Source organism: Anabrus simplex, chromosome 12, assembly GCF_040414725.1.
Source record: "Anabrus simplex isolate iqAnaSimp1 chromosome 12, ASM4041472v1, whole genome shotgun sequence".
Lineage (NCBI taxonomy): Eukaryota > Metazoa > Arthropoda > Insecta > Orthoptera > Tettigoniidae > Anabrus > Anabrus simplex.
The window spans coordinates 30923627-30949734 of NC_090276.1; the positions used below are offsets into that span (position 1 = coordinate 30923627).

General features: G+C 42.1%; 1 protein-coding gene across 1 annotated transcript in view; it reads left to right on the forward strand.

The window, feature by feature from the left end:
* The first annotated feature begins 12146 nt into the window (after positions 1-12146).
* Positions 12147-26108, forward strand: part of LOC136884547 (uncharacterized) — an 856985-nt gene continuing 843023 nt past the window's right edge. The window contains exon 1 of the mRNA XM_067156801.2: positions 12147-12330. Coding sequence (XP_067012902.1) covers positions 12288-12330 — 43 coding nt within the window. The 5' untranslated portion in view covers positions 12147-12287. The remainder of the gene's footprint in view (positions 12331-26108) is intronic.

The window sequence follows — 26108 nt, forward strand, 5'->3', positions numbered from 1 at the left end:
TGTTGGGGTAGAATAGTTAGCTCTACGCCCGGTCGTCTTGGCCCCCAGGAATTAACCTGATACTCATTTCTTCTGTAGGCTGAGTGAACCTCAGGCCCATGTGCACCTCCCGAAGTGGAAATATCGTTTCTTAAATTGTTTTGACTTCCTGACGGGGATTCGAACCACGTCCTTCCGGGTGACCGAGCACGTCAAACCCTGACACTAATAATAATTGTTGCAATAGTTCACAGGGGGCGGGGGAAAAGGCGGTACGGCTAGGAGAATATAATTGCCACATGAAGTTAAAACTGTAATACAATTAATATCTTCCCCTTTATTCTCTCTACTGTTTAACAAAATTAGATAACAATAGTGGGCGATCGATCACTTTGAATAACAAAGTGAAATATTAGAGTTAATGGCTATTAGAAAATGTTCACAATTTACAAGAAGTCGAGTGCTCTTAGATTCTCATTTATAACAAGGGGATATTATCAGTCCTCATTTTCCAAGGCCTACAAACCTTCAAACACCAATACAAACACCGCCGAATATTCGTTGCCCTTTGATTTGCGAGGAGAGGCAACGGCAATGCAACAAATTAACGGGGAGAATCCCTAATTAAACAGGAACTAAGCTCATACTATGCATAGGCCAAGAACAAGTTAAATTCCGGAAAAGAGATCTGAAATTAAATTTAGAAAATAGACCAACAAAAAAGAAAAAAGGGGATGCTGGGAGTAACAAAGCAAACCCCATGATATTACATTACAGCTACTTTGTTACTAGGAAGAATGAAACTTACAGCCGAAGTAGGAAAGAAAAGGTCAAATTTAGAAATCCTAGCCACAAGAAACAAGGTTGTGAAAAGGGAAACGAGGGTTCACATTCATGCTTCCTCTAAAATAGTACACCCATTAGGGTTGCTACATTTGTTGGCTGAAGAAACTAGAAGACCTACATGATACAGAAATAAGCAAGCTAAGAAAATCCCTACATTAAAACCGGACCAGGTAACGGCACTACACTTTACATTCTAAGGAAACGCAGGTACCTCCCTAGGTCACTAGATGTTTACTGGTTGGCCCAGCGACCCACACTGATAATCCACTGAATAAGGCAATCTTTATAAGACATCAGAAAGTCCCTTTTATATCAGGAGACTGGCAATATTAATTGCTTGTAGAAAAAACAGCAGGGGCAACCCTTAGCAAGGACGTAACGTGAGGTACCAACCAATAACCATTACAATTCTTTTTCTTTTCCGATTGGCTTTACGTCGCACCGATAGAGACAGGTCTTATGGCGACGATGGTGCAGGAAAGGTCTAGGAGTGGGAAGGAAGCGGCCGTGGCCTTAATTAAGATACATTTACCTGGTGTGAAAATGGGAAACCACGGAAAACTATTTTCAGGGCTGCCGTCATTGGGGTTCGAACTCACTATCTCCCGGATGCAAGCTCACAACTAGGCGGCCTTAACCGCAAGGCCAATTCGCCCGCTACAATTATTTCTAAAGGGTGGGAACCTCGAACTGGTAAGCGATACCTATAAGTAGGCTTCAAACTGTATACTTGGATAGAATCCTAGCGTATCGCCAATGGATAATTATAACTGTAAGCACTAATATCGGTTGTTTAAACAGCTGCCTAACTCTAGCGAGAATCCCTCTTCATGCCATGATAATAACAATAAACTAATAATAATAATAACAATAATAATAATAATAATAATAATAATATTTTATTTTTCAATTGACTTTGCGTCGCACTTGCACAGATAGTTCCTATGCCGACAATGGGTTAGGAAAGGACTAGGAGACGGAAAAAAGTGGTCGTGACCTTAATTAAGATGTGAAAATGTGAAACCACGTAAGATCATCTTCAGTGCTGCAGCGCACCCCTAATCGCACGGTCAACTCGTTCGGTAATAATAATGGTACCACCTATAGGTAGGAAATGGAGAATTGAGGTCGGAAATGCTAAGGTAATGCTCTTGTCCAGTTCTTACATTCTGATTTGGAAGAATGCCTGCTAAAAGAAAACGAGGTCGGCGGATGCACAGTGGGTCTAGGCCCACAAGTGGCCACGGCTGGTCCGTGATCCGACAGCTCTGCACTCTGACCGGCCAGCCGAGAAGAGGACGGGTGCCACGGCTCTGCTGTTACTCTACGCTTCGGTATGCGGGAGCCCTGCACTAAGCGACTGCCGGGACAGTTCGTAGAATAGGCGACAGCCGACAACCCTCTCACCTTCTCCGAGCATCTCTTTCACCGTATCACATCTCTCTGGCCTGATAAACGGCGTTTCCTTCTAGAAGGCGCGCCTTCCCCTTCAGGGACGGAATTAAAACGGTTTAGTCGTAGTAAGAATAGGACATCTAATTTAAGGAGACAGACAACTGTAGTCACACTGCATAAAGGCAAATGCAGCAAGGAGGGGACTACCTCATACCTAGGAATATGCCTAGCACAAAATTGTAGTGTCTTCAACTGTTGTCAAAGCTAATGTATGTTAAACCCTACCAGACCAAGAAAAATAAGAGCGATACCTAGGGATTCGTGGAAACAAATACTGCGTTAAATGCTATAGAGCAGGTCCTAGAAGAAATAGGCAGTGCGCTGTCAAATCCACCTACTACTCTCTACGCCACCTTTATCACTACGCCAAGTTTTCCAACAGAGTCGGCAGGAAACTACTTGTTAAGACACCTGGCATCCTGGAAATAACAAAAGCCATATCTGACGTAAACTATGTAAAAATCTACGATAGAATTTCTAGTACACTACTCTCAACACAGCCGAGAGGAGTTATACAATAGAATCAAATGAGCCCTCTCCTATTCAACCTGTTGACATCAGACATTAAAAGAGGACTCCAGGTTACTGACGCAAAGCTTATAACGTATGCAGATAACATGGCTTTACAATCTAGACATCCCGCCATCCCGCCATCCCAACGTTGTTCAGTTGAGCATCGTGTGTGTGCCGTGTAAGACCTGTTTGATACAGTGTGTGTTTAGTGCGTTGGTTCTGAACTGCGAACAGGAGCAAGAACGACCAAAATATCAATGTACAGTTTTGTTTTAAGCTTGGCAAGACACCGAAAGAAACGCATGCGATGCTGGTACGTGTTTATGAAGATCAAGCACTGTCCTTGAAGTGTGTGTACGAGTGGTTCGCCCGTTTTCGAGGAGGCCGGGGAAGTTTTTCTGACAACCCTCGTAGCGGAAGACCGGCGACCACCGTCAGCGTCGAAAACATTGAGAAAGTGAGGACATTAATCACGAACGATCGGCGATTAACTGTGCGCATGATAGCGGATGAACTGCAGATTAACCGTGAATCCGTGCGACAAATCGTTACCCACAAGTTAGGAAAGAGGGAAACGTATTCTCGTCTTGTGCCACATCACTTGACTGACAATCAGAAGCGGGCACGTTTAGAGGCTTCACAGGATTTTGTCGAAATGGCGGATGCGACACCATATTTCTTGAACTGTATTGTCACTGAAGATGAAACCTGATGTCTCAGGTGCGGCCTTGAAACGAAACGGAAAAGCATGGAATGGCGTTCTCCGGGATCCCCTCGTCGGAAAAAGATCAGAGCCGAAAAGTCACGCATCAAACTAGCTTTGAAAGGAAAGAGATTTGACGATATTCCTGGCATCCAACGAAACGTGACGAGGCTTTTGAACAGCATCCCAAAGGAAGCCTTCTTGCAAAGTTTCCAAGACATGTATCGCAGAGCTCAACAGTGTAACTTATAGTTATGGGAGGGGACTATTTCGAAGGACAGTAAGGTCACTGTCGTGCATTGTTCATCTACGTTGATAGTACAGGGACAATTCACCGAAATTTATTGTCACAGGTTGTATTTTTGGAATTGAAGCATTACAATATCTGACTGTTGGAACATTAGGTGCAAGAATGTTCGTCAAAGCGTTACGGATTTTTTCATTATGTGGTGATAGTTTTCTAAATATTCTGCGAGTTTGCTTTGCTCGGCGAGGTCCCGTTTCCCATCGCTGCAAGTGATCCCCCTGTCCTTCCCCAGTATATGGTTCTTCTCCTTTATATTTGCTTCATATCGTTTATTGTACTCGGGTATCTCATTTTATCTGAAATGTGTTTAGTGTAATCAAACTTTTGTGGCAACTTCAAGTTACTGATATTTCGTACTTTTCTCAAGTCTTAATTGAGACTGTTATTGCTAATAGTTTATCAGTCCTCTTGCTTGTTGTTTTTTCATAGTTTTGGATCTTTTGGGTTTCTCCTTCTTTTTACTGGTTATTTTCTCACTATTCTAAAAAGTGGTACTGAGTCATAATATATCTGACTTCTGCCTATTTGAATCTTATATTACGTTACAAACCATTAGCTGAGCTAACCCGAGATACCCCATACCTGTTAAGGATAGACCAGATTTTCCGAGAAAGCTCAAATCCAGGTGGCAGCGACGATTCAATCTATGGCAGAGTTTACTCAGGCCTAGTATCTTGTCTTCCTTACCATTCTTTATTTATAGTGAAGTATGTATTCATCAATTCTATTGCCGTTCTTTTTGGTGGATTTCGAAACCGTAGACGATTCAGATGGACATCAGCGATGTCATCATGTATTCGTCATTGTGAATTATTAATTACTTTCTTTAACTCCTTGAGGAGAGCGTATTTTTTTACATCGAAGTTCTGGTAGGGAGATCTGGCTGAGGATAGGTTCACAATACGTGGGTGTAGACCTTATTGTGCCGGTGATGAAAGGTACAAGGTACAATATTAATGAACGTAATTTAATAGATACCAAATTTCAACTTCTCCATGCGTTTGGCGATGCTTAATATGAGCTTGCAACATTCTTACCAGTCAAGGATCAAACTTACTTGTATGAACGGACAGCAAACATTCTCTCCTTTAACTAGTAACAGATTAGATCTCATAGGTTATTTAACATATAGAAAAGTTTTATATGTCATCGCTTTGAGGCCACATGATAATGAGTTCAGTCACATCTTCATAGAAGCCTTGTATGATACTGAGCTGGGTGTGAAAGTAAATAGAGTCGCCATAAGCAATATTGGAAGTGCAGATGATACCCAAATTATATCCACCACCATTGAATGTTCTCAAGGAATGCTGAGTGGAATTCATCTCATTGGGATAAGATACGATCTAAACGTCAATACCACAAAAACAAGTTCACGGTATTTAGCAGAAGCAACCATAAAGGTGTCTTCATTTCATTAAATAATCAAAACATTGAACGAGTAAGTCAGTTCGCATACCTTGGGAGCACCATAACAGACAATATGAACCCTGAAGAAGAGATCAGACGCCGTAGTGAAATTTCCAGATCATCTTCCCTTAAGATGCCATTTTTTGTGATGATAATCTAAACTTCAATCTCAGGTAAAAGCTGATGAGATATTACGTCTGGTCAACACTGCTTTATGGAGTGGAGACCTGGACTGTCAGAGCTTCCTCGGTGAACAGATTAGAGGCCTTTAAAATGTGGTTACATAGGAAAATGCTCAGAATACCATGGATAGATTTTGTAATAAATAATAAAGTGTTAAGAAGAGATACAGCTGGGAAAAGTCATCAAGGCCAAGAAAACAGCTTATTTAGGGCATGTCCTACAAGGTAGAAAATGCGGACTTCTACACCTCATGTTACGAGGAAAGATAGAAGGCAAGCGAGGGGCTGATAGAGCACAAATGTCATGCCTCCAAAACATCAAATATTGGACTTGTATAAACAACATGGAACAGCTTTTCAAGTTAGCTAAAGAAAGAGGTGATTTCTCTAGAGCAGGGCCTCTCAGGGTGCATGCGCGTGGTGCATGCACTGTGCACGGTGCAAAAGACGACTTGGCTTGGTTGACCAGAGTGCAGACCCCCCACTCCTCGATTTGGAGCCTATCTCGCTCGCTCTGCCTGTCTCCCTCTGCCCCACTTGCGCCGTAGCGCTCCAAATCCGGGCTGACTTGAGCCGAGTATAGGCGAGTTGAGCCGAGCTTAGCCGAGTAGCCCAGAGACGAAGCGTTGATCCGAGCCATGCCGAGCGGCAGCGATGCACAGTTCACGGAGCTGTTGCACCTCTGTCTGCACGCGTGAGATTTTGGGCGTTTGAGAGGCCCTGCTCTAGAGTGATCGCCAACGTCTGGGAGACTGGATATGGCACTTGAAGAAGATAATGAGTTGGTAATACTGCCAGCAGAAGAGGATGAAGAGTAAACCTTTCTTCTCATTCCTAACGACTAGCGGAGAATGTTAAGTGATTAAAATAGATACCAACTTCCTAACCGAACAATACGCTACTGCTCGTAATGAAAAGTCATTGCGTGTAACACGCCACTGTAAACCTAATCCTTACCCATGTACTGGTTTATGTCGAACTTTTATTATTCATTATGGAATGGAAGGCAGTCTCGACGGGGTTCTACGTACATCAGTTCATTAAGTAGAAGCCATATACCATTCTGACTACCACGTGGGAATTCGTTCATTTCTTAAAGTATGATTTTTCCCAGTCCTTCCAATGACCGCTAGATCTCCCTCGTATAAATATGACCAAGACAGAACAAGGTGACCCCGATTGCCCGTTCCCAATCGTCACTGTAGCACAAATAAATAGTTCAAAGGGGTATGCTCGTCCGAAAGGAAAGCACGCATGGTTCGGTCAAAAATCAAGATGATGTTGGTTGTGTTTTTTTGACTGCAAAGGAATTTGGACCACGTGGTCAGGTGGTAAACAAGGATGTCTGCCAGAGAATTCTAGCATGCTTGAAAGAGAATGAAAATATATTTATTTAAGGTTAACTACAAGTAAGACCAGTTGTCCCTTTGGCTGCAACAAACTTCCACTGTAACTTAAATGTAACAATTAATATAAAAAAATATAATAAAAAGAATACACAAAAACCGAGCTCGATAGCTGCAGTCGCTTAAGTGCGGCCAGTATCCAGTATTCGGAAGATAGTTGGTTCGAATCCCACTGTCGGCAGCCCTGAAAATGGTTTTCCGTGGTTTCCCATTTTCACACCAGGCAAATGCTGGGGCTGTACCTTCATTAAGGCCACGGCCGCTTCCTTCCCACTCCTAGCCCTTTCCTGTCCCATCGTCGCCATAAGACCTATCTGTGTCGGTGCGACGTAAAGCAACTAGCAAAAAAAAAAGAATACACAAAAGAGCGTAAGATACATTTTTCTACTGATAATTTTTTTTAAAAAAGATTAAAAACTTCAACATCTAGGAGTTTACAATATTACTTTTTAGCATTTCAAACATAGATTACACTGAAAAGGAAGAAAAATCTAAGATACATTTTAATGCCGAGGACGAATTGAAATGGAGCTAAACGTCTAAAATGTATCTAGGAGATTATGATATTTCGTATTATTTAATTAATTTGGTGAAAATTTATTTTACTTAGCTTAATAAGTGGAAAGGTATTTTTTATTTTTTTTTAGTTTCAAAACTACTTCGCTGTATTCCAAATAGTTTAAGGTCATTGTACAATTGAGAGGCAGTGGCAATGAACGACTTACTGCATTTTACCGTACGATGCTGTGGAACGTGAAGGGTGTTAGCTGTAACCTATTGTCCCGATCATGCACTTGACTCATCTGAACACTGGACTTGGTCAAATATGAGGGAGCATTAGGTTTTAAAATTCTTAACATTAAGCAAGCAGCTGAGTATGATCGTCTATCCCTGAGTTTCAACCACTTTTCGGCCTTGTAGTAAGGTGTTACATGACAGTCTTTACGCATACTGAATACGAAACGTACACAGGCATTCTGAACTCGCTGGATTTTTGTATTATATTTATCTGTGATATCGCTATAAATTACAGCGCCGTAATCTAAAATAAGGGGGGTCCTCTGCGCAGGAAGAGACCTGAATTTTTCGGGAAACCAGACTTGGATGTTGCATGTCGCTCTTCCGCAGTTATCTAGCAAATCACCACTCGCGTTGTGTTCCATCCACCGTATTCTCCCGACTTAGTCACAGCATATGTTTTCCTGTTTTAGGACAGATTCAGGACAGTGCGACAAGATACCTGCGTGTCATCCCACAAAGCGCGTTCCAGGAGGCTTTCCAAAAATGAAAGAAAATGTGAGAACGGTTGTGGCCAGTAGTGGGGACTCCGTCGAGGGTGACAGTGCTTAAAGTATTGTACAATAAGCGATAAAGATGTTATAGCCAAACTTCGGGTTTTTAACACCCTTCGTATTAAATAGGGATTTAATGCATTGTGGTCTGACGTAATAGGAGGCTTCATAGACGGAGAGCTGCCACAAAGGAAAGACAATAATAATAATAATAATAATAATAATAATAATAATAATAATAATAATAATAATAATAATAATAATAATAATAATAAGGAGAAGGAGAAGAAAAAGCAGTTCAAGTACCTAAGAGAAGTAATTCAGCCATAAGGCTTGAATTGTGAAGCAAATAAGGAGAGGGGTCTCAAAATCACAGAAGGCCTTTAAACTAACCTGGAACAGATATAACAAAAGAATCAATATCCAGGAATGGAAAATTAATACATTACAACTCAATTATCGAACGCGGAACACCGTACACCTCGGAAACCTTGATCATTGGAGGCAGATCACTTATTAAAGACAGATAGAAACAGGAGAGGAAAATATTGAGAAAAATCTTTGAGCCAGTCTACTCAGAGGGAATCTGGATGAAACGGAAGTCTCGGAAACTTTATCAGCATTCTGAACCATCAGGAAAAGTCGTTCTATAAGTTCTATAGCTATATTCTCAGAATGAATAATGACAAACTCACCAAAAGGATTCTCAACCTTGCTCTCTCAATGAAAGTCAAATGAAAGTGAAATAGAAAAAGACCTTCAGGAAATTTCCACCCACAGGAAATTATTCAAGGTAGATTCCAGTTCAGAAAATAGTCAGTACCCATCAATTTGTTGAGAAAATGATGCCAGGACCAATAAATTAAGTACTGAAGAACGGAGGAAGATGTTCATTGCCCAGATGAAGAGATTTTGGAAGGAGAAAGAAAACATCAGCTAAATAACGCTGTAAATAATAATAATAATAATAATAATAATAATAATAATAATAATAATAATAATAATAATAATAATAATAATAATAATAATAATAATAATTTCTGATGCTTTAACTCAATCACTTTCCACAAATAATCTTTCTTTTCTTAATTATTTTCACTTCTTTTATCCGTTCTCATATGTATGAAAGTCTCAACAACGAAAATATCAAGTGAGCCTATCGAACATATGGATTCATATCTGGTTGTAGTCAAGCACTAGCCTACTGCTAGGAACAAACACAAACCAAGAAAATATGCGACAGACCGATTTTAACCTCCATTTGTATCAACTGACTAATGAACTAATATTATGAGTGAACATATTAGGTTAACTAATATTTGGTTAACTAATAATTATTTTTATGAGTTCTAATATTATTAGTTACTTTTATGAAACAGGGCTCATGACATGATTTTTTTTTTGCTAGGGGGTTTACGTCGCACCGACACAGATAGGTCTTATGGCGACGAATGACATGATTTACCTATTAGTACGACCTATATAAGAAAGCATTTTTCATAAGCAGAGCTCGGAATTTTAGAGAGTAATATGTTGGAATGCAAAGTTACTGAGGAGAGTAACATTTTTTGACAAGTTGTTTTACGTCGCATCGACACTAATAGGTCTTCTGGCGACGATGGAACAGGAAAGAGGTAGGAGTGTGAAGGAAGCGGTCGTAGAATTTGCCTGGTGTGAAAATGGTAAACCACGGAAAACCATCTTCAGGGCTACTGACAGTGCGGTTCCAATCCACCATCTCCCGAATGCAAGCTCCCTAACTGCATGGCCAACTCGCTCGGCGTTCAATTCCTTTTCAGAAGTACTACACCTATTTACAATGGTGTCTAAAGGGATGTCTCCAAAAACGCAGGACTCTTCCTTGAGCGCTCTCATATTACCATCCTGGGTTAAAAGTAAACTCGTCTCCTTGTCCCGAGCAGCTCTTCTTAAGCACAATCCCAATGGTGGTGAGCTGCGTTTACTATTTCAGCCGCATATCAGCCCTCCTGTCATTCTTACATCTCTGCCAGTACCGCGAATCGAACCTGGGCCACCGAGAATGGCAACTCTAAAACCGTTACGCTGCTGAAGCGTGCACTGTCGTCTTTTAACTGGAGGCATTTGATTGCACCTCCCAGACGAGGAAAATGAGCGTTTTTCTTCAAAACTATTTCAGCTTTATCGCAGCATTGTCTACAGAGAAATCTTTTATAAAACTGCAATAAGCTTCCTCTAAATTTATCCTTTTCGAATCACTTATTCCTTAACTTTTGTTGTTGGAAAATAAAGGACCGATAATTCCGGACACATTTTACCTGAAATATGTAACGCCCCTTTCTAAACGTCACAGGTGGCAAACCTGTCATTGAATCATTATCATCATTATTTATTTATTTATTTATTTATTAGTCCATTTACACTCCAGTGTTGTTCTTCCATCGGACACTGGCAGAAATTCCGACTCTACCGCCTCAAGGGCAGTGTCATTGAGCGTGAGACATTTAGCCTTGAATACAACTGGATAGGAGAACCAATACCTCGCACAGGCGGCCTCACCTGCTATGCTGAACAGGGGATTTGTGAAGGGTGAGAAGATTGTAAGGAACAGGCAAGGAAGAGGGGACTTAAATTACGTCCCATCCTGGCATTAGCCTGGAGAAGAAGCAGGAAACCACGGAAAACCAATTAGAGAATGGCTGAGATGGGAATCAAACCCTCTCTACTCAGTTACCTCCCGGGGATGCTTGGACCCGGTTCCAGTCCTTGTACCACTTTTCAAACTCCGTGGCAGAGCGGTGAATAGAACCCCAGCCTCTGGGGGTTGGCATCTAATCACACTAACCGCTACACCACAGAGGCATTATTATTATTTTCATTTTATTTTTTATTTATTTATTTCTTTCATTTTCCCTCCAGGGTTTATTTATCCCTGAACTCAGCGAGGGATGCCACCTTTACCACCTCGAGGTCAGTGTCCTGGAGCGTGAGATAATTGGTCGGGGTTAAAACTGGGAAGGAGGACCAATACCTCGCCCAGGCGGCCTCACCTGGAATGCTGAACAGGGTCCTTGTGGCGAATAGGAAGGTTGGAAAGAATAGGCAAGGAACTACTCTTACGGTTTGCGGAGACGCCAAGATTCCGGAATCTAATCCCGTAGGAGTTCTTTTACGTGCCAGTAAATCTACTGACACGAAATTGACGTATTAGGCCACCTTCAAATACTACCGGACTGAGCCAGGATCGAACCTGTCCAAGTTGGGGCCAGAAGGCCAGCGCCCCAACCGTCTGAGCCACTCAGCCCGGCGGGGTAAGGAAACAACCATGATCTTAATTTAGGTACCATCCCTTCATTTTCCTGGAGAAGAACTGGGAAACCACAGAAAACCACTTCGAGGATGGCTAATTTGGGAATCGAACCCCCTCAAATCAGTTGACTTCTCGATACTGAGTGGACCCCGTTCCAGTCTTCGTACCACTTTTCAAATTTCGTGGCAGAGCCGGGAATCGTACCCGGGCCTCCGGGAAGTGGCAGCTAATCACACTAACCACTACACCACACAGGCAGTTGAAAAATAAAGAACCGTACTAAACGTAACAGGTGGCAAAAACCCTATCGTTGAATATTAATTATACGATGCCATTTTGTGTTCATTTCCTTTGCAGAAGTACTATACATATTCCCATCTGTCGTAAATGAAACATTGGTTAAAAAAGCATTGGATTTACTTCCTTTGGTATCGTTACAACCCTAGCACTAAAGTCCCTCCCTTTGAGGATGGAAGGACAAAAAAAAAAGTCTGTTTAATCAGTCTTTCATTTCCCAACACAGCCACGAGTGTTAGAAAGTGTCAATTACTTATTACAATTCTTTTCACACTCGTCACAGACGGTACGTTGGGAGACACCACCCTTCTCTTGTTGCTCGCAAGTGTACGAGAGAGAGAGGGGTTGCTTTGGAGGAGGGGAAAGTAGTTGAGCTCTATTCCGCTCGGAGCGCTAGCGGCAGCAGCTGGACGCGTGCGAGCGTGTTTTCAAGAAGGCCATGCCGGGATGTTCGGTTCAGTGTTGTGTTGTCCGCCTTCAAGTGCGGGAGTGTCCTTTCACCAACTGCTATAACGCCCACCTGACTTTAAACTCTTCTCACTTGCGGGATGAGGAGTTGTGTTCGAACTAAATATTATTATTATAAACTGTAGACTTCCTTTTTTATCATGGAGCCTGCAGCGATTCTTCTCGTAGCAGCTTCATTATTAGGTGAGTTTAATGTCACTCAATTTTTCATTCTAGTCAAAAGTCATCTCAGTTTAACACATCAGAAATTTTCAAGCGACATTCTAATGAAGAAGGACAATTGTTAAACACGTTCCGATAAACTATATCAATGCAGTAAAAACCATATGAAATAAACCATGCAAGTTGCTTGAAAAAACTGTTGATTGATAAATGTTTGCGAGTCCCAATTTGCTCATCCCGAGAAATTATAATTTCTTCTAAACTTTACCTATTACTTCGTCTAACTTGGATATTCGTGAGTTTTCTACAGTGTCAAATGTGCATTTTCTGCCTTTTCGTCTTACATTTCTGAACGAAATTGAAAATTCAAATAAGCATATCGGATGGTCGTTAAAAAATGGAACATCGTAGGAATCACCATGACGTTAGTATGTCACCAATTGGTAGACAACAGAATTACTGATTTGGGGCTAGTAAATCTTTCTCGAAACATCCCTTGATTTTTGACAAGAATTATTTGTCAGCTTTCAAATACAAATTAGGAATATTCAAATACTGTCTACAAATCTTTGGAAATGCTTTTTATGGATCACTGTATGCGAGTTTTGTGATGTAGGAATATACAGAAGGTTCAAATTAAATTAGATTAACATTCGTAAACTGTCAACATTACAGCGTTTATAATATGGACGATGGAGGCGAATTATATTTCTACTTTCGTGGCTTTTAATCTTCAGTAGGGTATGTAATTATCTAATGTTAATTTGTTGTTTTTTTTATTTGTAACAAAACGAGTTTGTTACTATTCACCGCAAGCTTTAGGTTATTTTATACAATTGTCAAAAGCGTTATATATTAACAGGAGCGTTTACCAACTTGAGAGGGGTATATTTACATCTTGACTGGATGGTAAAATTTAAATGCAAGGCCAGCTAAAAGTACTTGGACACTTTATGATATCAAACTAAAGTATTCATAGCTCTGAAACTATCTAAGATTCCTAGTGTTCTGGTTAAGACCAGTGATGGAATTTAAATTGGGTTGATTAGTACGTCATAAATTTCGAGGTGCATATAGCTTGACAAACAGTCGTTTATTTAGGTTTACTTACTAATTTGCTAATGTTCTCATTGTAATATAGGGCCCCAGTTTTAATTGTGGAGTAGAATCTAATGTAACGTACCCAAGAAGAATGGAACGTGAGTGTCCACGTGGTCGAAATTGACCGTACACAAAGGAAGATGCTATGTCATTCTATAAATCCTGTTCATATCCTTCCTGTTTTGAACACTACAAAGCATATGTTAAGGAATATATTCAAATAATGCTCATTTTAATATAAATATTATTCTCTCAAATTTTTGCGAGACTTGTTCCGCTTCGTGCTTAAGTTAAATGTGCAATCACATGATTTGCATAAAAAGAATCATATTAAAGAGGAGATATTCTCATATCCAATGGCGAAGGAGTGGATGGTGTAGGATGTTTGTGTCTGCTATCGGGCGTGCTCCTAAAGCACAGACCTTGGTGAACGTCATTGATACGTGTTGGAAGTGGTATTTTTGAAAGTCTGTTTTTTTTTTTTTTTTTTTTTTTTTTTTTTTTTTTTTTTTTTTTTTTTTTTTTTTAGCAATGACAGCACGAAATTCTCTTTCCATTTGGTTGTTTCAGGATATTACTCTTTTATAATTATCCGTTAGTTAGAAGTTTCTTGCCATTTTTGTACTAATTGAAATAACAGTTCGAACGTAGACTTGTTTGCTCTTGACATTGCCTATGAAATGAAATGCCGTATGGCTTTTAGTGCCGGGATATCCCAGGACGGGTTGGCTCGCCAGATGCAGGTCTTTCTATTTGACTCCCGTAGGCGACCTGCGCGTCGTGATGAGGATGAAATGATGATGAAGACAACACATACACCCAGCCCCCGTGCTATTGGAATTAACCAATTAAGGTTAAAATCCACGACCCAGCCGGGAATCGAACCCGAGACCCTCTGAACCGTAGGCCAGTACGCTGACCGTTCAGCCAACGAGTCGGACGTTGCCTATTATGGTCTTGATCGGGAAGTCATTTGTCATGACCATGACTGTCAGAGAAAGGTCTGCTGGAATTCCTTACCTATGTAGTCTTCGCTCTTAAGCAGACCCTACACGGTCAGTAATACTGTCAGTACCGAAAAATATTGACAGTAATACTGATCGCGTGTGGACTGGAATGATGGAATGAAGGCCAGTACTGAAGCAGATCCGGATTTCCTGATCTGCGAGCGTCAGTACTGTAGAGTGGTGGGGATACTGACAGTTATACTGACCGTGTGAGTGCGCTTGTCATTATTTCTGTCAGTATCAACGGAGCAGCGGTGGACGACAAATGCGTTTCTCACCAAGGCCAAGTAGAGGTGCTTGTGGAACCGTCAAGAAGGCCTACTGCAAAAGTTTATCGAGCTATATGAAACGCTGCCAGAATAAACGTACTTAACACAATACTTTACATGTTTCCACAACTGCTGTACTGATGGAAACTGGTGACATTATAGCAGAAAACTTTAAATCTTCAAAATTTATACCAGTTGTAAGATACCTCACTGTCACCGCTAATCTCTCTGCCACCGATAAACAGCACCGCATGTTTGTATTTTGCCTTATTACAAAAGGCTCTACCATTCGTAGTAATTTCGAAAAAGTGCCCTCACGCATTCGGAGATAGTTCTGATAATCTTCTGCTTCGGTATATTGTGTTTCCCTCAACACTTCATATGAGAATACTTTTCTCTTTTCCTAAGCCAATCTTTAACCCGTCGTTTACGTTTAAAACTGCGTTTCGTGCAGTACTAATATGATAGCTACAAAATGCCCGTCTTTTACGATCCATTTTGATAAAATACCGCAATTGCATGTTATAAATCTCATTCCGTCGTGACGGTTATTGACTTTATTTGTAAACTGAGAATGCCGCAATGGTAAGCTAATGCACTGGTACTGACCAAAATATTGACAGTAATAATGATCGTGTAAGGTCGCTACAATATTGATGCGTACTGTCAGTATTATTGACTCAGCATTACTGATCAGTATTACTGACCGTGTAGGGTCTGCTTTAGGATGCTAATTATTATCTTTTGTCCTTCGTTTCGGCCGTCATGGCCCGCATTTGACAATCTTTGCGGTTTATTAGCCTTCTCTGTCCTCACTCTCCGTCAGCATCTGTTCAATATTTCTCCTACTTCCTTATTCTGTACAGAATCTCCCTTTTCTCACTAGTAATTCCCCAGTCTTCGGAACACCACCGAATTTTCTGACGAGTTATCGAAATCTGTTTCTAACCATGACGCAATCTTACAGAACCAGATCTTTGTCAAGTCCTACCTCACTTTTCGAAACAATTTCAGATCTGTCTTCCTCTTTCCGAAGAATTCAAAGATTCTTTTCGTTAGTCTGTTACCGTCCATCCTCAACAAGTGTCCATAGAACTGTAACCTTCTCTTCAACCTCTCCTTCTGTTGAAATAGTACAATTCTTTGTTATATTTGTGTTTCCTCATTCCACGTTTTACATTTGGACCTAGAATTTCTCATAGCACTTTTCTTTTTTTCCCGGATGTATTCAACCCCACCTTTTCCAATCATATCCGTTGTTTCTCCTGCATACGTACCCTCAGATTTAACATTGTCTAGATGCCTCAATACAGCTCAAAATTATTATTATTGTACATTCATATAACCAACTGTGGGTTATGAATAAAAGATACATTGAAAATCCACAGCCTGTTTCCAGTCATTCGACCGGGCCAGGAATGGAATGAATGAAGTCCCTATCTAGAGGCGAGGATAGGAATTGTGCCGGGTGCCGAAGCCTGTCGCACTCCTCTGGGGCAATGATTAATGACTGACAGGTGAAATGATATGATAGTGGAGAGTGTTGCTGGTATGAAAGATGACAGGGAAAACCGGAATACCCGGAGAAAAACCTGTCTCGCCTCCGCTTTGTCCAGCACAAATCTCACATGGAGTGACCGGGATTTGAACCACTGAACCCAGCGGTGAGAGGCCGGCGCGCTCCTGACCCACGGAGGCTTACAAGATACATTAATACTTTTAACTGTCAGGCTTTCACCTTTTTCCTTTACAAGCCCGAGAAAGCATATCGGTCATTTCTCCGCTGAGATGTTCGCGGTTAGGCAAGTTGTCTCTCAGCACTATCCCTCAATTTCAAAGTTAAATTTTGAGAAAGAAGTGTGTATTGATTTTCTTTTATTGTTTTACAACCTTCATCTATATCTCTGTGTAGCTAGTTTGGATGAGCTTGGAAAAATATCGTGAATAATGAATCTTTCTGAGTTCATCATTTTAAGCAGTCTGTCAAAGGTTCAACCTTCTTTTTCTTTCTGTCGGTAATATTATCGATCTTGTTGGAACTCAGAACATTTTCCTGGGTACTGAAATCTTCCGGAGGAATTTCTTTCCTTTTTCCCAAACGAAGCGTCTTCTATTTTTGGCAGACGTGTCCGCAGAGTGGAAACATTTGGCTGGAATTAATGTGCGGTAGTGTCTCAGCTTTAACTGGAAGGAGATGCATAAACTACAGTGCCGTGGAAAGGTGTAAAGGCTATTTCCATTTTCCCTGCTCTTTCCTCCATCCGGCGCTAACTTTACTTACTGGGGAGCAACAATCTCAGCCACGTATTTAAATTTGTACATCCTCTGAACAATTCCATACGCATTTCAAGATTTTTTGGGGATAAAAATCTTTCTCTTATGAGTCCATAGGTCATACAATACTGTTTAAAAATAGGCCCTTAGTCTAGTCGGATTGTAAAGTAGGATATTTCTTATTTGCGAGTAGCTCAGTAGTATTATAGGTACCGGGCGAGTTCGCCGCGCGGTTAGTGGCGTGCAGCTGTGAGCTTGCAACCGAGAGATAGTGATTTCGAACCCCACTATCCTGAAGATGGTTTTCCGCAGTTTCCAATTTTCACATCAGGCTACTTCCTTTCCACTCCTAAACCTTATTCATGCTGAGTGGAATAGTAGTCTAGGGGGAGACCTATAATTAATCTGTTTACCCTCCAGGGTTGGTTTTTCCCTCGGACTCAGCGAGGGATCCCACCTCTACCGCCTCAAGGGCAGTGTCCTGGAGCGTGAGACTTTGGGTCGGGGATGAAACTGGGGAGAATGACCAGCACCTCGCCTAAGCGGCCTCACCTGCTATGCTGAACAGGGGCCTTGATGGGGGGATGGGAAGATTGGAAGGGATAGGCAAGGATCAGGGAAGGAAGCGGCCGTGGCCTTAAGTTAGGTATCGTCCCGGCATTTGCCTGGAGAAGAAGTGGGAAACCACGGAAAACCACTTCCAGGATACCACTTATTTGTTATTTAAGCATAAGAGGCGAACACCTAGCCAATAGCGACGATGGGATAGGAAATTTTGTGATTAGTAGCAAGAGAAGAGAATTTTCTTTCGAGGTGACCTTGACTTGAAAAGGTGGCAAATCCCAAGTATACCACCTATAGCTTTCCTGTAAATGGTTGTTTTACTTGTATATACGAAAATATAGGCGGAAAAAATCAGAACACACAGAAACGCAAATTTATCTTCATTATATCCGTCACAACAATGCGGAGGATGGAAGAATTATTACACTTCTGGTGTGAAAGAGGAAAGGTAATGTTGAACTCCATGGTAAACGTTAACAACCCTACATGCACGACCATCAGTCAGAATTCACTAACTGGGGAAGAGATAAACGATTATCTGCGCTTCTGAGGTGAGAATTTATTTTTATCTGTAAATCTCCAACAGCATTTCTGTAGTCATTGCTCCATATATCCCGGATGCTACAATCAAGGAACTACTACATGAAAAATGATTCACCCTAAACATTACCCGACTATCGAATAAGTAGGCCTATTTACTGTAAAGTATATCTTGTGACGTCAAAAACTTATCGTATTCTGTAACAGAGGGATGCATGCATAATTGTAAACTGCCCATTCGAACCAGAAGCTGCTTGCTTGTAAACAGTAATATCTGACACTTTCAGCACCGTCGCATTTATTTACATTGCTGTGAACAGCTGTGGGCAGCTGTTGATGCATGCGATAAGCAGCGCTTTGGAAGTTCGAGTGAAACTTACGTTACACCTGCTTGCTTGTGAGTATTGGTTGTTGTCTGGATACAAACAAATAGCGGGCTATTTACTTTTGTGGTCTGAATCTGGCGTGAATTTAGCTTCAATTTTATAGCGAGCTTCCCTTTATTATATATACAAAAAAAGGGTTGTTATTAACAGCTTCCTCTAGATAGAGATTTCCCAGTAAACAAAGAATTCCGAACAAGAGTTACATAGTATCTATACATGTAAAATAAGAGTTTTATCTGTACATTGCTCTTAATTTAACAAGAATGGTATTTCTTTATCAGTCGTGTCCATAGTAACAAGGCAATGCACTTTTTAAGTTCCGTCATCGCTGTCTGTATGTATACGAGCATCGCGAGAAAATAGCTGAAGATAATTTAATGAAAATCGGTATGTGAAGTTGGGGAATGAGGCACTATAATCTAGGCTATAAAAATATTTATTCATGCTGAGTGAAATGGTAGTTTAGGGAAAGACCTAAAATTTACTTAATCTGTTTACCCTCCAGGGTTGGTTTTTCCTACCTCTACCGCCTCAAGGGCACTGTCCTGGAGCGTGAGACATTGGTTCGGGGGATACAACAGGGGAGAATCACCAGTACCTCGCCTGCTATGCTGAACAAGGGCAATGCGGGGGGGGGGGGGGGGGATGGGAAGATTGGAAGGGATAGACAAGGAAGAGGGAATGAAGCGGCCGTAGACTTAAGTTAAGTACTATCCCGCCGTTTGCCTGGAGGAGGAGTGGGAAACCACGGAAAACCACTTCGAGGATGGCTGAGGTGGGAATCGAACCCACCTCTACTCATTTGAGCTCCCGAGGCTGAGTGGACCCCGTTCCAGCCCTCGTACTATTTTTCAAATTTCGTGGCAGAACCGGGAATCGAATCCGGGCCTCAGGAGGTGACAGCTAATCACACTATACCACAGAAGCGGAGACCTAAAATTTAATTTTTTAAATACCTATGTTATTGGTCCTATCGAAAAGTATTTATTCCATAACAAAAGTTACAGAGAATTAATGTTCCAATCATCTATACAGTTTAACCATACCGACTGTGTTTATATGGGTAGAATTGATGAATTTAGTCTTTTCTTGCTTAGTCTATATCTACGCCGAGCATTGCTAATATGGAAATTACCCCCTGTAGGTGGGGGACGCAGACGATGATTTCAACCGCGGTATTCCCTGCCTGTCGTAAGAGGTGACTAAAAGGGGCGACCAAGGGATGATCAAATTAAAACCACGAAACTACTTGTGATTAGGACCACCACGCGGGGAACACCATCGGTCCGCTTTTACTTGCGCGTAGTACCTGTATATTGGGTACCAAATAGTTTTGTGATTAGTAGCACTATATGAGCGACACCACGGGATAGTACGAGTCCCCGTGGTTAGTACACTTACGTGATGAACACCACAGGTTTGCGTTGCCTGTAAATGGCGCCGCAGTGTGCGAAACACCATAGGTCTGTATTACATGTGCGAATTTCATTACATGTGAGTAGTACCACACTGTGTGGAATACGGCGAGTCTGCGCTACTTTTGATTAGTACCGCACCATGACAAATACCATGGTTCTACTTTCCTAGCAATAAGTACCATTGTGAGGGGCTGCTGACTTGGATTGATTTTGGACCCCTTTCGACTAAACGCATCATCGATTCAGTATTGTGCTTTAGAAGCAGTCCCTTGGTCAGTAGTTCTATTGTTCTACGCTAGCTTCTGTGCATGTGAGGCACTGTGGGTCGGGTCCGCTGATCGTTTTAAATTCACATCCATCCATCCATTCTTCGTCCTCACGTTTTGAATTGTGGTCAGTGGATGTTTTTCAGCTTTTAATTTGTCTTGTCATTTCATTTCGTCTCATTTCGTACCATTAGGAGCTGATGACTTAGATGTTACGCCTCTTTAAACAAGAAGCATTATCATCATCTAGGCTATAAATAATTTTGTTCATGCTGAGTGAAATGGTAGTTTAGAGGAAGGCCTAAAATGTAATTTTTAAATACCCATGTTATTGGTCCTATCGAAAATTATTTATTCCATGAAAAAAGTTATAGAGAATAAATGTTCCATTCATCTATACAGTTTAACCATACAAACTATGAGTATAGAATTGATGAATTTAGTCTTTTGTTGCTTAGTCTGTATCAACGCCGAGCATTGCTAATATGGAAATTATGTTAAATCCTGTTAACTGGCGATGTTTTTGTCATGATTGTCATAAGGTGTAAAACAGCGTGGCCATTGGTCTATAATGACAAGGAAAATTGATTAAAATAATTAGGAAAAACCGTAAATCAGGGCCTCTCAAACGCCCAAAATCTCACGCGTGCAATTCGTGGCGCAAGAACTCTGTGCATCGGTTCCACATGGCTCGGCTCTGACCAACTCTTCATCTCTGGGCTACTCGGCTAAGCTAGGCTCAACTCACCTAAGATTTTGAGCGCTACGGATCAAGTTGGGAAGAGGGTGACAAGGGGAGCGAGCGAGACAGGCGTGGGGAAAGAGAGGGACAGCGCTCTTGCTCCAAATCGAGGAGTGGGGGTCTGCACTCTGGTCAACCAAGCGAAGTCGTCTTTTGCACCGTGCACAGTGCATGCACCGGGCGCATGCACCTTGAGAGGCCCTGCCGGTAACTGTACGATTGTTTGAAGAATAAGACAAGAGGGAATCACGAAGGAAGGACTGCTTTTACATTAGTTGCCCTAATATTACAGAGTCGGAAGAAAACTAACTGTGAAGGCCTACAGTATGGAAATCTCATAAAAAAATCAGCAATGGCATTGCATTAACCATTGTTGTGATGTGATTTCTCTCTTCTGCTGCCACTGATCTCCGATAGATGGGATTACTGCTGCGTCCCGACTAAAACATGCCTGAATATGGGCGGAAAGTAGCTGGGGGGTGAGATAACTTTGCACATGCTGTATTATTGTTCCGTCAACTATAGGTATAATTTAGTATGTATCTTTAGTCCTCAACCCGAAGGCTGGTTACATCCTCAACAGCTTCACCATTAGGCGTACTAGGGAACTGAGGAGTGAGGTAGTTACCCGTTCCTTTCCTCACCGAGGCAGAAGTTTCTATTACATGTCAGTTTGCCAGGCCCACTGAAATGCATGCACCACCCGACCGCATGAGCAATATTTTTACACTATTCATAGCAGGGACTGGCTGCATAAAAAATGGCATTACTAGCATCTCTCATGCCTCAGCCACTTTTATATTGTCAAAGCCAAGGATGAGACTGAGACAAGTCAATGAAAGTAACAAAATTTTTCTAGCCCATACTAGAAGACATAGTGCATTACTAGGTCTCACCAGCAGAGGCATGTTATTATCTTATAATCATGAATTTCTAAGGCCAGCATGTTCATAAGTTGATTGTCTAGCCTGTACAGCTTAGAGAACTGTGGAAATTTCGATGTTATTGTGCTAGCTTCAAACATAAGACCCGCTACTTCAATAGAAGTTAACATCCATTATGCTTCGTAGTATGGAATTGGCCTATGTGGTGTAATAGTTAGTCATTATCTGCCACCCCCGGAGGCCCGGGTTCGATTCCCGGCTCTGCCACGAAATTTGAAAAGTAGTTCGAGGGTTGGAACGGCGTCCACTCAGCCTCGGGAGGTCTACTGAGTAGAGGTAGGTTCGATTCCCACCTCAGCCATCCTGGAAGTGGTTTTCCGTGGTTTCCCACTTCTTCTCCAGACAAATGACGGGATGGTACCTAACTTAAGGCCACGGCCGCTTCCTTCCCTCTTCCTTGTCTATCCCTTCCAATCTTTCCATCCCCCACCAAAGTCTCACGCTCCAGGACACTGCCCTTGAGGCGGTAGAGGTGGGATCCCTCGCTGAGTCCGAGGGAAAAACGAATCTTGGAGGGTAAGCAGATAAAAAGAGAGAAAGAAAGTATAGAATTGTGGTTCGTAGGCGGCGAATTTATCTTTATGAACATCCGCAGGTTGAGTTTCAGAGGTCTTTGTTCTAACTGTATAAAACCATGGGTCGAACAGGCTGAAATGGCTATTATATTTATCCTCTTAGACGATCACCGAGTAGACTTCCTCGTGTACTATCGGCACTCTTTATCTTGGTGCATTTGTGTACGGGTTTGAGGAGTAAGGAGGGAGCTGTCATGGTTCCGATAGTGCTGCCAACTGAATGAAAATGAAATCTGAGTTGAATCGAGAATATGATCGATCGATATGAAGTTTCTAAACAGTTATTATCTTAAGCCAATAACTGTGTCACATCCACATTATATAATATTATATAACATTTCTCGATGCGAATTTTGTTCCTAGCATTAATTCTATAGTTTGGCTTTGCTGTGTAAACAACGGTACTAGTACGTGAAGTGTACGCCAGATGTCGCACAACGATGCTTAAGCGATTCATAGTTTGTGTTTCAAAGGTTACCAGTACGAATCTCGAAGATTGCCGAGGTCGACCGATTCAGCACTAGGATGTAAATGCTCCAAGATAAAGTGTGCCGATAATACTTTATACTGACGATCCCTTAAGGCATCAGCCGTCAAGGCCAAACACGGTGATGCCGGGTATTTATAAGTGCTTCGCCATGTTTGCAGGGATTGTTTCTGACATTTAAAGGTGGCAGATTCCTCATCTGTTTTCAGCTAGTTTTTCTCAAATTCTGACATTTAACATCTCCCTTGGTAAATATCATACCAGTCCACCAATCCTCTTCCTATAAACGCATATTTGCCTCAATTTTGTCTACAAATGTCATTCCACGCCATCTCTACGTACTTTTCCCAATTAAGTGCTTCGTATCGAGATACTACATATGGACTAAGTCCAATTGTAAATTTCAAATAACCAACTTATACGGGTCATTGTTATGGTGCCTTCGTGGCTCAGAGGGAAGCGCGCCGGCTTTGCACCGCTGGGTTCCGTGGTTCAAATTCCGATCACTCCATGTGAGATGTGTGTTCGACAATTATTAAGTCGGTAGATGCAGAGAGGGTCTCGGTTCCAAGTGGCCACGGCTGGTCCGTGGTCCAACAGCTCTGCACTCAGACCGGCCAATCGAGTAAAGGAGGGGTGGCCACGGCTCTACCGTGGCTCTACACCTCTGCATTCGGGACACGGATCAGGGCTAGACCTCACGGCTGGCCCCAACCATCGGCTGTCCTGAGAATGGTTTTCCGTAGTTTTCCAATCTCCTGTACTAAGGCGAATGACGGGACAGTTCCTAGTATACAGGGCATGGCTGCCAAACCCCCCCCCCCCCCCCCTCACCTTCTCCATGCATCTCCTTCACCGTAACAAATCTCCCGGCCTGAGAGACGGCGTTACTGTCTGAGGCCCGCCTCCCCCTACAGGGGAGGAATGAAAACGTAGTAGTAGTAGTAGTAGTAGTAGTAGTAGTAGAAGTGTTCGACTCGTTGGCTGAATGGTCAGCGTACTGGAGTTCGGTTTAGAGGGTCCCGGGTTCAATTCCTGGCCTGGTCGGGGATTTTAACGTTTGTTGGTGAATTCCAATGGTCCAGGGGCTACACATGCGCCGCCCGCCCTCATCGGAGGGTCGGCCTTACAAGGGCTGCACTCGGCTGGAAATAGCCACACGAAATTAAATTAGTAGTAGTAGAGCAATTATTATTACAACAACTACTACTACTACTACTTAAGTCACCACCAACCATATTGTGCCTTTAGGCATTCGGGATATAAACCCATGTAAATGACCTAAGTGTCTACAAAAAAAAAACCTCTGATTTTGCAACTCGAGCTGTGGCCGCTTGTAGATATCGGGGGCCTGGTAGTCGAGTGGCATTATCACTGACTTCTCAACAAGGTTGTTACAGTTCGAATCCCGGCTAATAGTTGTGAAAATTCTGAAATGAATAATGGCATACTTCTGAAAGTGATTCCATGTAAAACTGAACGTGTCAGCTCGCATTTGGGAGATCGTGAGTTCGAATCCCACTGTCGGTAGTCCTTATGATGGTGGATTCCCATTTTCCGAGAAGGCATAAGACCTCTCTGTCAGTGCGACGTAAAGCAAACTGTATAAAGAAGAAAACTGGACGTTTCGTGGCTCTGATCACGATACGAATATTCCCGTTAACTACGTAGCCTACTTTGTTCGGTTTTTTTAAATGCTACTTCGCTTGCCGTGAAACCATTTAAAATAGATTCTAACCTCGTTAGGTCTCCCTCTACTGCACTTGTCCCATTTAATTGAGACCATTATTCTCATAGTTAACTTACCCCCCTTATTCATCTGTTACTACCGCATCATGTGCACGGCTCCATCACAGATTTCATTCCTAACTTACTGTAGTGAGTACTGACCGGGTGGTGAGCTTGCATCCGGGAGATAGTGGGTTCGAATCCCACTGGCAGCAGCCCTGAAGATGAGTTTTCGTGGTTTTCCAATTCACACCAGGCAAATGCTGGGACTGTACTCTAATTAAGACCATGGCCGATTCCTTCGCACTCCCAGGCCTTTGCCACCCCCATCGTCACCAAAAGACCTATCTGTGTCGGTGTGACGTAAAACAAATGTAATAAAAAAAAAATCTTCACTGCGTGTATCTTTCTGTCATCCTTCCCATTCGTTTGAGCGAGCAATAATTCTTAGTACATTCATGTCAGCTACCTCTAGATTATGAATAAAATATCCTGAATCAAGGAACCTCCGTGGCTCAGGCGGTTTTCCCTGTCATTTTTCATTTCAGCAACACTCGCCAATATCATTTTATTTCTTCTGTCAGTCATTGATCATTTGCCCTGGAGGAGTACGATAAGCTTCGGAAGCGGCACAATTTCTATCCTCGCTGCTAGATGAGAGCTTCATTCATTCCATTCCTGACCCTGTCAACAGACTGTGGATTTTCATTTCATATCCTGAATCTACCTAGCGTTTGCTCCCGTGTATCAAATACAGCGATATAAAGGCTGATGATTGCACTAGCATTCACCTTTCTAGCCTTAACATAATTAGACTAAAACGTTAGACAATGTGATGTACAGGTGTGGTCTTGGATACACGTCGATTCCAGTGTCACTATCGATCCTTCTTGAAACAACTTCCCATGGTTTCCTACTTCAATCCTAAGCATGTGTCGCAATTGTACATTTATCGGGCATTAACTTTGCTACGCGTTAGTTAGGTTTCAATTCTGGAGATTAAAGAATTCGATCTCCACTCTCGGCAACCGTCAAGATGATTTTCAGTAGTTTTCCATTTTCACACTTTCACTTCCAGCTGCCTGAGCACCAGGCGCGGTTCTGCCTTTAGGTCACATGGTCACGTGCCCCTCCACCGATTAAAACTATTATAAAAATCAGAACAACATTATGCACGATTACTGTCACGACCAGTTTCAGTGAGTTCAAGAGGCTATGATTCACCATGGTTGTTCTTGCTCTAGCAGCCCTGGACTAAACTAGGCAACATAGTAAAGGTCTAATCCTGGATGGGACCGACTCTTTCTTATACCTGAACATCATCCCCTCATTCTGTGAGCTGTGAGGGGTGAAGGGGGTTATGGCGAATTCCATTGACCCGGTCACAGTATTTCTACGACGTGACACTTCAGCGCTAGTTCGTATTTTGAACTTACTTCTCCTACAGCCTACTAGATAGCACCCAGCTACACTTTCTTGTCGGCACATGTATTATTAA